This window comes from Crinia signifera, chromosome 5 (assembly GCF_055691185.1).
Source record: "Crinia signifera chromosome 5, ASM5569118v1, whole genome shotgun sequence".
Lineage (NCBI taxonomy): Eukaryota > Metazoa > Chordata > Amphibia > Anura > Myobatrachidae > Crinia > Crinia signifera.
The window spans coordinates 80,025,572-80,038,582 of NC_139221.1; the positions used below are offsets into that span (position 1 = coordinate 80,025,572).

Below are 13,011 nucleotides of genomic sequence, written 5' to 3' on the forward strand. Positions count from 1 at the left end.
CTTTTCTTCCCAGGAGTTTTCTTACTTTTTTCTTTAACTTCAGGCATCTGTCCTGAGTTAGCTTTAGTAACATGGACCTTGTGTCCAGCACAACTCCCAAATACTTCACCGTCTGCGAGGGCTCGAGGTGACTTTTTTGGTAATTGATTTACCATCCATGTCGTTTCAGGTAGTCTAGTACCAGTCTTGTATGCTGAACTGCTACTGCTTCTGTTTGTGCCATAATGAGCAGGTCGTCTAGGTACGGCCAAATTGGTATGCCCTACACTCTGAGATTGGCCACTAGTACCACTAGGATCTTTGTAAATGTCCGTGGCGATGTCAACAGTCCGAATGGCAGCGATGTGAATTAGTTAGTGGTTCCCTTGATGCGAAATCTTAGGTATTTTTGATGTCTGATGAATATTGGAATATGCAGGTAGGTGTCTTATAAATCTATTGTTGTTAAAATGCCCCTTCCTCGATATCTGGCAATATCGACCTGATTGATTCCATTCTGAACTTTCTTACATGTACGTATGTATTAAGCCTTCTCAAGTCTAGTACCGTCCTGAACCCTCCTGAGGATTTTTTTACGACAAAAAACCTTGAGTGTCATCCTTGATCTCCTGTTCCTTTGGAACTTTCTTGACTACCCCTTGGTCTATTATTATTTGTAGGCTGCTGAATAAAGCAGATCTTTCTTCCCAATTCTTTGGAATAGGGGACTCTTTTACCCAATCCCCTGGGATAGTCACAAACTCTATTTTGTAACCCGAGGATACAGCTTCTAGGACCCACCTGTCCTCGGTCGATTGGTGCCAGACCTGTTCGTAATGTAACAGTCTGCCACCAACCTTCTCCCTGGAGTCATTGCGACCCCTGGCGGAAGGCAAACCTGCCCTCTCTGCCCCTTTGGCCACGAAAAGTGGTTCTACTCCCAAACCTTGGTCTCCAAAAGCTCCTGCCGGGTCTATAAGCTTTTGCTTCTTTAAAGTTTGCTGGTTGGTACCGAGATGGTTTATTAAACTGTCCTCTCCTTGTAGCTCTATCCTCAGGTAGCCATACAGACTTCCCACCTGACACTTTCGTAATAATTTTGTCCAATTGTTGACCGAATAAATACTTTCCTTGGAAGGGTAATGATATAAGTTTATTTTTTGACTGATTGTCAGCAGCCCATGGCTTGAGCCACAGGGCTCTTCTTGTAACTGCTGTTGTAGCATTGGACCTAGCTGCCAGACGCACCACGTCCAGTGAAGCATCGCACAAGAATTCCACTGCCACTTGCACGTTCTGAACAATTTTCATTAACTCTGCCCTTTTTATTCCATCCAGTATATCAGACTCTAGGTCTTGGCACCAGGATCTTAGGACTCTGGACGTCACTGCCATAGCCGAGGATGCTTTTATCATAGACCCTGAAGTTACATGCTGTTTTCTTAGGTTCATCTCTATTTTTCTCTCCATAGAGTCTTTGAACACATTCGCATCCACTTTGGGTGCCTCCTCCCACGTTTTAACTTGCTCAGGGTCAAATGGATACATCTTAGCCACCCTCAGGAGGTACTGCTCCCTTTTTATCTGGGTGAAGCCACTCCTCATCCACCACATCTTTCAATGTTTTAGAGAAGGGAAATTGTTTAACTTTTTTCTTTTTATCTCTGAATAATAAATCCTGAAGTTTTCCCTCTACCTGGGGGTCTTCAATATTCAGAGACTTATGGATAAGTGATAATAAATTATCTAGCAGGTCTGGGTTGAAATCGATTTCCTCTTTGTCCTGAAATATTTCTCCCTCTTCTGCTTCCTCTTCTGTCCTGATAGCAGGACCTGCTTCAGAATCCTCTGAATCAGAAAGAACTGCTCTAGTTCTCTTTGCAGGTACTCTCGCTAAATCTTCTTTAGTGACAAAGGTGTCCGCAAGTGCCATTTTTAGCATGGCCACAAAGTCAGTCATCTGGGATGCCCCCATTTGCTGGGACCCTTTACATTTGTCAAATATAGAGCCTGAACATTTTTCAGGCAAAATTGTATAAGACAAAGAACACTTCGCTGTATGCAGCTTCCTGTGTTTAGACTTTAATTCAGCCTTTTCTTTGCTGGTCTCTGATCTGACAGAAAAGCAAAATACCAAGTATAAGTACCTCCAAAAAAGTATAGTGTACTCCAACTGAAAGCAAAACAAGAAAAACAATCTTCTCCTGGCTTACCATGACTTCATTAACCACCTTTTTTCCTCCTCCATTGTAAAACTCACCTCAGACAATTACCGCTACCCTATACTACACCTGGCAGCAGGGTCCCTCAGCAGACGGACACCCCTACTGCCCTTGACAACAGAGGACCGGAAAAATCAAGTGCCTTATCCCCTTACTGCACTGGGCAGTGAAGCAGGCTGCAGCATTTTCACAGGGTAAGCAATCTATCTACCCGGAATGGAAAAAAAAGACACAGAGCCCAAGGTGGGCGGTCCTTATAGAGGGGCAGTGTCTTTTTGTTTCCTTTCCAGATATCTTCCCAGGGAGGCTTAAGCCAGAAATATGCTGCAATGGGGAGGTAGAGGAAAATACCATCAGCTTCTAAAGCCCCATACCCACTAGACAAGATAGTAAAAGATATCGCTCAGAAAGGACGTTCTGAGCACTATCTGTTACTATCTCATCTACTGTTAATAGCTTTAAAGATACGTGCTCCCGCGCATCATAAACGATTGATGTCTGCTGTACATGTGTCAATTTGGCCTTACAGCCAACAACCCACATGCTCAGCAGGTCCCGGTGACTTCACTGAATGATATAGATAATCAGTATTGTTCAGGGACCCGTGGCCAATATTGTTAATTATATCGGCCGCAGCCCTTATCGCCTAATGTGTATGGGGCTTTATGGTCATGTTACATGCGGTTATAGAAAATTTCAGAAGCTGATTGGTCAATACTTAGGGGGGAATTCAATCCCGGGTCACTACTGTCAATCCGTCCAGACAGCCGTGACCCTGGCCCGTTTGCCAGGTGGGATTCAATGTCCCGCATGCCAATCGGCAAAAAGGGGGCGTGTCCACGTAAACGACCATGGATTGTTGAGATTCGGTTGTGATCGCGACAATTCATGGCCTTTATCGCCAAACCGGGCCCATTCAGTCTATCTGCCTCTTCAATGCTGTCGTTATTTCCCCCGTCGAAAATAGTGGCGGGGATTGAATACACCCTTAATCTTTCTCCAAGCTTTCAATCAAAGTTTAATAATTGCTAAAGTGGTCTCTGCTGATTCTAAGTTAAATTGTATCCTATCAGAATTTTGTGATACTGAATAGTCTGTTACAACATGGTCTAAAAGGAAAATGTATTACAGTACTTTATAGGTCTGCTAATAGGCTTTATTATGTCTCCAGAATAGATCACGGTTTCCCTTATGTATTCCTTATGTGAATAACATACTGTAATTTGTACCTTTATCTATGAAATAGGATTCTACTGCTCAACATAGAATTCTGCTATTTTATATTGATATAAAACAAAATATCTTTTTCAAACTTGAGCCTAGTGACTTTTTTTACTGGCTGACCGCTCATTTGATACGTGTAATAAAATGTTCCATGTTTAGCCTGTGTTTATTACTCCTATACATGTGCTGTGTCCGTGCAGGAGTGGGTCTGTCCTATACACTTCTGGCTGCATCAGCAAGATTCCCTCAAGCTAGTTCCTGTCTGGGAGAAGACAGATGGACCTCCGGGCAATGGTCTACTCTGACAAAATGCCTAAAAAATAGCACACTTGTCCCACTGGTGTAAATCATGTGGTATAAGTGCATGTAATGCATGCTTTTTGAAAAGTTTCCCTGCTTTAAATCAAAGTATGATCATGACTGCACTGCCATATATGCTACCAGCCTTTATACAGGAGGTACATATGTGCCTCCATTATAAAATGAATGTGGGCAGGCAAGCAACTACGGTACATGTCCCTTTTGGCTGATACTGCACAGGAATAGTCTCATGGGGCTACTTTAACTTGTAAGAGAAACAAGAAACCCAACTGACAAGAAATCTGTGGGGTTCCCAATATTAATCCCATACTCGGTTTAGAATAAAACAAGGTATTTATAGGAACAGAATTATCCTGTTATCAAGATAAACTAGCACAGGGCAAGGCTGCCCCCTGCAAAACTTGGCGGACGCATCAGTAAAGCGCTTCAACATTACCAGCTGCCCCTTGTCTGTGCAGCCTTGCTGCGAAGTCAGGCCAGCCATGTTTCAAGTCACAGCGGCTGCGTGTAACGTCATGCAGCTGCCGTGGCCCTTACCCTGAGCGGTCCGGGACGTGCCTACTAAACAGCGATTTCTACACTTTACTGTAAAAGGGTCTGAATGAGGCCATTGTGCGCATGGGTCATTTAGGTTTTCCTGCTTTACACAGATAAACCAACAGGGCCGGTGCAAGGCACCGGAGCGCCCCAGGCGAGGGGGGGTGGGGCCCCCCGGTGCCTACGGGGGGGGGGGGGGGGGGGTGTACCTGCGGCGCTGTGTGATCTGGCGGCGGGGTCCCTGCAGTGATGCGCGCTATCCGGCCAGGCGGCGGCGCGGGAAGCGCTGATGGGTTTGAAAACTTGACGCACGCTGATTGGCTGAATCTCAGCCAATCAGCATGCGGAATGTATTCAAACCCAGCAGCGCTTCCCGCGCCGCCACCTGGCTGCCGGATAGCGCGCATCACTGCAGGGACCCCGCCGCCAGATCACACAGTGCCGCAGGTACCCGGCACGGACACCCCTGCAGCCTCCATGCGAGGGGCGAAGTGTCGCCCTCCAGTGGCTGGCGCCCTAGGCAAATGCCTAGATTTATCTGTAAACCAATATTCAACAATATTTCATAGCAATTTGGCAATTGATAAACAGTCCAAGGGTTTCTAATAAGATGGGTAGATATTAGGTTCAATAGAATGACATTTTCAGAACTTTTATTTACTGTAACAAGTATTTTACATTTAATCTTTTCTATTTAAATCAGCAGAGAATTAGGGTCTCAATAACGAAATCAGAGACATAGAGCCCATGTGCAACATACAGTGAATGTAACATAGTGTACTTTATGTGCGAGATGTAATGGCGAATGTGTTCCACAGCTGTGCAGGATGAACCGTGCCTTGAAAGGGATTGCCCTTTTATAATCAGATCCATATTCGGCCGGCATCCTGATTGGCTGTCTAACTCAGGCAGCATAACTTCCTGGCCAATATGTTAATTAAGGTAAATTTTAGGGTTTCTCACAGGACTGATAGCCTGGAATTATTTCAGTAATCAGAATGTTCAAACTGGTTTTGAAATATAACTTTTATAATATACATCCTGGTAAATAGCTATATTGCTGTAATAACAATACAATGAGAGCCTGAAAAAAGACACAGACTTAAGCTAGGTACACACCTGAAATATAAGAGAATCATTTACAGTTTTTTATGGCAACAATCCAGGGAACATCAGATTTTCTATATACACACGCCACACAAAGTCCATTCCTATATGAGGGATACATTTCCCTAAAGATTGCCACGGTGAAGCTTTTACTACACATGCATATTTTATCAGGCAACGGGCCAGGTGCACCAAGCTTAAAAAAAAAAAAAAAAGCAAAGAGGGATATACAATCAGCTCCTAACTGCCATTTTTCTAACCCAGCCTGTAACACGATAGTTAGGAGCGGATTGGCTTGTAGTTGATCACTTTTCACTTTATCACTTTTTGAAGCTTGGTGCATCTGACCCATTGCTCGTTTAAGTAAAGATTCAAGGCTCTTCTGAATGCAGATTCTACAGGGAAAAAGAAAAAAGGACGGTGTTGGGAAAATTTAAAAAATTGTGATGCTAAAGTAGATAAAGGAGCATACAGATAAAGATAAAACAGTCAGCATCCTAAATCTGAAAAAGACGAGGTGTAGTCAAAATGACCACAATGTCCACAGTGATGATGTCAATATTTTTAAGATGATGACAGATGAAATGTCATAATTGTCAGCATTAGAGAAGGTTAGGGTAAGCTGCTGGAAGGAGGACTAGGGTTAGTGGAGAAACAGTTACTGGAGTGCTGGAGAATCAGTGGTCTGACCCCGAAGTGAATGCCACCTCCGGGATCTGGATGAAGCCAGTGGAGCCACTTCCGTTATCAGAAGTAAGTCATCAGTGGGCCACCAGGGCAACTTTCCCTGACTGTCATGATTAAATGTCACCATTGACATTATGACCATTCTGACAAAGTGAATACGACTCTTGAAATTTCGTACCTAACCCAAAAAGTATCCCAGTGCAATCTTTTCTTTATATAATTTAGGTGGAGAAATTGATGCATTGTTGCAGTAGGAATATGTGTTTTAAGTCAATACTGACTTAAAAGAACTGTGGTGGTGCAGTATTGTCACTTGATATTAATATTATTAACATCGATATCCCTCTATTTGCTCAGCACACATAATTACACTTTACAGCATCATTCAATCAATATTGGTAATGTTCTATGCACTTTACATTTGTATTACAGACAGAACTACAGAAGTGAGACTCCAATGTATTTGTACCTACCCAACATGTCCAAAGTCCCGATACGGCAGTACTGAAAATATGCTACAGAATGATCTTCTCCCGCTGATCAGGACTATTCTACAAAATGAATCAGAAAACATTAACTCAAACTACATTCACAGTGCATCTGTCCTACCGACGTGCTTATGGAGTACAATAGCATCATTTACACAGGGCAGAGATAGGGGAGAAGATGTAGAAGATACTGTATAAACCGGTTTTAAAGATCAGGGTCATCTACATGAAACATTGAACAAGTTATTTCTTTATTTGCCAGGTACCAAAAATGACACTGTATGCTCTGCCTACGATACACTCATACATAGCACAGAGCACCCTTTATAATGCTTTGCTAAGGAGCACACACATTATAGGTGAGCAAGGTAGTTAGCAATAATGATATCATTCTCCTTCATGAAAAGACTGATCCAAATGACTTATCACTTTGTGTCAGATAATGTTTCAGTCCTGGCATTAGATCTTATTACCTTCATCAAGGGATACAGGGCCTGATTCACTTGCAAAAGCATGGACAAAACCATATGCACTGCAGGTGGGGCTGATGTACCATGGGCAGTGAAAGGGCCCCTTACACTTGTCAGATTTTGTCAGATTTGACCCAATTCAAGTGGATTGGGTCAATTTATCAGACAAAGGGCCATATTCTTTAAGCTTCAAAAGTGATAAAATGGAGAGTGATAAACAGCCAGCCAATCAGCTCCTACCTGCCATGTCACAGACTGTGTTTGAAAAATGTCAGACAGGAGCTGATTGGCTGGCTGTTTATCACTCTCCATTTTATCACTTTTGAAGCTTAGAGAATCTGGCCCAAAATCTGATGTGTCTGATGTGTAGGACCCACTGCACAATCCTGTGCCATTGGGTATAACCAAGAGATTGCAAGAGATTGATCCTCCTGCACATAGGATAAATCTCGAGTCAATTAAGTCCCACTTGTTGGAAAATAAGTTGGACAAGTGTAAAGGTGCCCACACACTAGAACGATTTTTGGGCCGATTTTTACCGATAATCGGTCGAAAAATCAGCCGATTTTTGGTCCGATGCGCGCTCCCGTGGATCTTTAGCTGAATCTTCTGATCTTACGTGCTGCACAAAAGATCCGAAGATTTAACAAAAGATCCATAGGAACGCGCATGAGATCTTAAGAAAAATCTTTGGTAAAGATGTGCGCTTGCCTGAAATCTTTTGTCCAGGACGGACAAAAGATTTCAAGGCTAATTTATGCGCACATCTTACGATCGCAGATCTTTCTAGTGTGTGGGCACCTTAAGGGGGCCTTTAGATTGGGGCGAGTTATTTTGTTTCTGTGCAGGGTAAATACTGGCTGCTTTATTTTTACACTGCAATATAGATATCAGTTTGAAGTACAAACCCCACCCAAATCTAATGCTCTCTTCACATGTTACATCTGCCCCAACTGCAGTGCACATGGTTTTGTCCATGGAAAAATCTAGTCAAATTGCCAGTCAGGGCCAGTGTCCTTGCAGATTGCTCAGCACACAGCGCTTCAGGGATAGGCAGTTCCTTTAAGTTTCAAACCTACATAGCATTAATTGAAAGCAGTAAATGGAGATATAAAAACAATTAAGTGTTTATAAAGCTTTTTATAGAATGCCAAATATTATCTGGACCTGTCCAACAGTAATCTACAATATAGTTTATTAAGTGAGGTAAGACATTTTTATTAGTCCAGTAAGAATCGCTTAAGAAAATAGTGCTAATAAATCAAATTGCTTCCCAATAGCATAGGGAGGGGACGCCAAGTTCTCCCTGCCTTGCCCATCACATCAGTATTCAAAGCTACTTACAGTGCTGAACCCTTTGACATGGATTATTAACTGGGGTAAGCAAAGAGTGTAGCTAGTGTGTTTGTGTGTGTGTTGGTGTGTGTGTATGTGTGTGTGTTTCTTGTTTTCTAATAATAAAAAAAAAAAAACGCATTTGCTGAATTTTTCCAGTTTGCTTTCCACAGTGAAAATACATCATGGCCCCTATAACAGCTGGGTTCTCGTATGGTTTAACTCATCAATTAATTTGGAGAAATGCATTCTCTTTTCTAGCAGATCATCAACTATTAGCAGTGAGTTTGTGGAAAATATACTGATGACACTTCAAGGACGAGATCAGGAGATGAGAAACAGTGCTCAAAGCCCATGATGTAATAACTGTTTGGCATGCCAGACACTAGCCACTGTAATGTGTTATTACAAGCTAAAGAATATACACACACAATACAGAATACCTTGTTTCTTGTCACTACAAATACAGGAAGTGTGTGCCTGTGGTGTTACCTGCCACTCCTAGTGTCGTGTTGCCTCATGTTCTTAATAAAATGAACCTTCTTAAAGCTCTTTGGTCTGGGTGAACCGGACAGAGTCCGACATCTGAAAAATAAAGCCAGTTAAAGCCTGAAGTGAGACCTTTCATGGCATCTTCACACAAATACAGGAAGGAAAGGTCAAATGTCTGCAATCTACTCACATCTCACCGAGAGCAGAATTGCAGACCATAAGCAAAAACTATTATTTATCATTACAGAATTTTAATTATCAATTGCTAAAAGACAACAAGACATACAGTATTCGTAAATACGTGTATATATCACAGCATTGGTATGAAGACTTCAAAAGCTGGCTGATTTCCATTATTGTTACTTTAACAAAATGGATGACACGAACTGTGGGGAGTTTGTATGTTATCCTCATGCTTGAATAGATTTCCTCGTTACTGCAGTTTCCTCCCACAATCCAAAATCCAGGATTTTGGTACTCACCGTTAAATGCATTTCTCCGAATCCACAGTGGACACTGGAATGTAGACTTTACAGCGGGTATAAAAGTGTTGTAACTGTGAGCTGGCACTTTAAATAATATGAGTAGTGTCTCAGCCCCTCCCCTCTATACCCCTCCCCAACACAGTCTTCGTAAAACATGCCGAGGAGAGCTGGAAATTCAAGAGAGAAGGAGCAGAGAGACACAAACACAAACAGGTGTATACAGAACATAGACATGGAAACTGAACAAAAGCAGAACTGCAGAAAAAAACATCACTCAGTAAGAACAGTGCCGGGAGGGTGTCCAGTGTCCCTTGTGGATTCGGAGAAATAGATTTAACGGTGAGTACCAAAATACTGTTTACTCCTATAACCAACAGGGGGCACTGGAATCTAGACTTTACAGTGTGGAGGTGCCAGAGCTTTCATCCCAAGTGGGAGAGTGCCGAGAACCCAGCAATACCACACGGCCAAACTGGGAAGCATAGGCAGCGTCTGTGTCAAACCTGTAGAAACTGATAAAGGTATGTTGATTGGATCATGTAGGCGCTCTACAGAGTTGGTATAAGGAAAGACAACAGGCAGCTGCTCAAGAGGAACCAAGCAAATGTGTAGAATGTGCCCTGATCTGTTTACCAGGAAATCTAGATGCAGCCAAAGGAACTTGGCAAATAGTGACACTAATCCACTTTGCAAGTGTCTGTTTAGATGCAAGCCATCCAGGCCAAACACAATCATACAGGACAAGCAAGGCATCAGTTTTCTGCAAAGAAGCAGACCTATCCACAGAGTCCCTGAGCGTTCGGACCACATCTACAGACCTAGATGCAGGAGAAACATCAGAAAGCACAGGTACCACCAGAGGTAATTTAAGAGGAAACTAAAAAAAAAATTAGGAAGGAAAGCCATGCACGTATGCAGTTAACCTGGTCATGTGAAAAATCAAATAAGGAGTGTGACATGATAAAGTGCCTAACTCCAACAAACTCCACCTTCCAAGACAAGTATTTGAGCTCCATCGTTTCCAACGGCTCAAAAACAGATGACTGCAGAAAGGAAAGAACAAGATACAAATCCCATGGAGCCATGGTTGGAACAAATGGAAGATGCAACCGGTCCACCCCCTGGAAAAATGTCTAAACATCTTTTTAAAGAAAATTGATAATGCCGAAGCCATGTTGATTTATATATGCCACTGTGTCGGCATTGTCTGATTGAACTTGGACAACGTAACCTTTTAGTAGAGAATGTGACAGTTGCAGAGCATAAAACATGGCCCCCAGCTGCAGGATGTTTACAGTCTTGTCTCGTGTTGAGTCCAAAGATCCTGGAACGGAGATCTGCAAGTCACCGCACCCCAGCCACAAAGGCTTGTGGCGGTAGTGAGAAGCGTCCAGTCCCGCACTCCGAATAATGTTCTCGTGGGCAGGTGCAACGATGCCAGCCCCAAAGGAGGTGCTAGTCTTTGGGGCCAAGTATACACTGAAGAAAAAGGTGGGCCCCTGACCACTGAGCTAGCAGGCCCAAATTAAATTGTCTGGAGTGAAATTGGGCATATGGAATTGCTTTGAAGACTGCCACCATACGACAGAGTAGTCCAATACACAGAAGCACTGATAACTGCCTGTGCCTCAAAATCAGATGGACCATGCCCTGGAGGGCTGACACTTTTGGCCTTATTCTAGTTCAGTTTTTTTTATGGAATTTTGCGCTAAGTGAGAGCTGCTCTTATAAATTAGAACAATTTTGGTATTTGGAAAAGTTCATATTTTATACTTTCACCTTCAAATTTATACATTTTTAAGTGCTCTTTTCCATATACCAAACTTATTCTAGTTCACTCTGATGAAAGCCTTCTTTGATGGACAAAACCATGTGCACTGCAGGTGGGGCAGATGTTATTTGTGAAGAGAGAACTAGATTTGGGTGGGGTTTTACTTCAAAGTGAGATCTATATTGCAGTGTAAAAATAAAGCAGCCAGTATTTATCCTGCACAGAAACTAAATAACTCACCCAAATCTAATTCTCTCTGCACATTTTACATCTGCCCCCCTGCAGTGCACATGATTTTGTCCATCTAAGAAGAATTTTGTCAGAAAGAGTGAACTAGAATAAGGCCCTTTGTCCTGAGGGAGAAAAACCTGTTGCTTCTGAGTGTCCATAGTCCATAATCCTACTCAGGAACAGAAGCCTGTGTGTTGGTTGTATATGTGACTTGGGAAGGTTCTGAATCCATCCCTGTCTGACGAGGAGACTCCATGTTCCATAGCAGCTAATCCGTGGTCAAGGGTAGGTCGTTAAGGAAGGTAATCACTGTGATGCCATGTCACCTGAGAATTATCATCATGACCGCCATGACTGGCTGCTGAAAGGCAGTGCCTGGAATAGGTAATGGGGATATCTCAGAGTGAGTGTGAGATACATCTGATGAGGAGGCCATACAGGAATATGCAGGTACGAGTCTTTGATGTTGAAGGAAACCAAAAAACTCATCCTGCTCCAAACCTGCAGTCACGGAGCACAGAGATTCCATTTTGAATTTGAACTTTATCAAATATGGGTTGAGATCCTTCAAACCCATCCCGGTTAGCGGCATAGTGATGCCGCTAACCGGGTGCCCTGTCATGCTGCCGGTGTGGTCAAGGCTGGGTTCTGCGAGATGTGCTGCAGGAAGCGGCATCCAGGAATTCCAGAGACAGTGGTCCCAGAGCCGGAGAACCTTGTGCAAACCGTAGTGGTGGAGGGGTCTCCCCTACAGCTCCCCTGTTGTGGACAGGCAGAGCAGCCGATGTACTGTCCTCCTATTGCTGCTAGAAAATCCCTAGCTAAATAAAACATTGCCTCACAGGAGAAGCCAAAACCGTGCCCACATCCCGCAGGCACTAGACTAAGACTGAGTTGGGGAGGGGTATAGAGGGGAGGAGCTGACACACTACTCAAATTATTTAAAGTGCCAGCTCCCACTTACTACACTTCTATACCCACTAAAAAGTGTACATTCCAGTGTCCCCTGTTGGATGAAGGAAAAACATGCTACAGGTGTTGTGTTTGTGTGTGTGCACATGTGGTAGGGAACATACTGTAGATTGTAAGCTCCACTAAGGCAGGAACTGATGTAAATGGTCAAATACTTATTGAAAATGGATACATAATATAAATAACTGTGAAAAAGAATACAGCTTTGAAATATTGTAACATAAAATGCTATGAGGGAGATGTGATAGATTCTGATTGTGTGGCTACGAGAGAGAGAGAGAGAGAGAGAGAGAGAGAGAGAGAAAGAGAAAGAGAAAGAGAAAGAGAGAGAGAGAGAGAGAAAAAGAGAGAGAGAGAGAGAGAGAGAGAAAGAGAGAGAGAGAGAAAAAGAGAGAAAGAAAGAGAGAGAGAAAGAGACCCATATACACGTGGTGAATGAGCATCTGTGCTTAGCGATGCAGTTAAGCACAGATGGCTCAGCATACAGGGATGCACCAGCAATATGTGCGTCAGGTGATAGCGGCATGTGGGACCGCGCACCGTAGGGGGGCCAGAGCGACTTTTGCTTCATTCATAGTTAGAATGCAGCAATACAAGCATGCAATACAAGGATGGGGGTCACAGGGCGTGGGTTAGAAGGAACAGAAAGTTCTGCTCACAGGTTCCCATGATCCAAAAATTACAGACCCA

General features: G+C 43.1%; 1 protein-coding gene across 2 annotated transcripts in view; it reads right to left on the reverse strand.

Moving 5' to 3' along the window:
- The window catches only part of CABLES1 (Cdk5 and Abl enzyme substrate 1), a 119,540-nt gene that overhangs the window by 33,707 nt on the left and 72,822 nt on the right, over positions 1-13,011 (reverse strand). For both annotated transcript variants that reach the window (XM_083187524.1, XM_083187523.1), the window contains exons 3-4: positions 8,863-8,955; positions 6,551-6,628 (exon numbers count right to left, since the gene is read on the reverse strand). In XM_083187524.1, the coding sequence (XP_083043650.1) occupies positions 6,551-6,628; positions 8,863-8,955 (171 nt within the window). The remainder of the gene's footprint in view (positions 1-6,550; positions 6,629-8,862; positions 8,956-13,011) is intronic.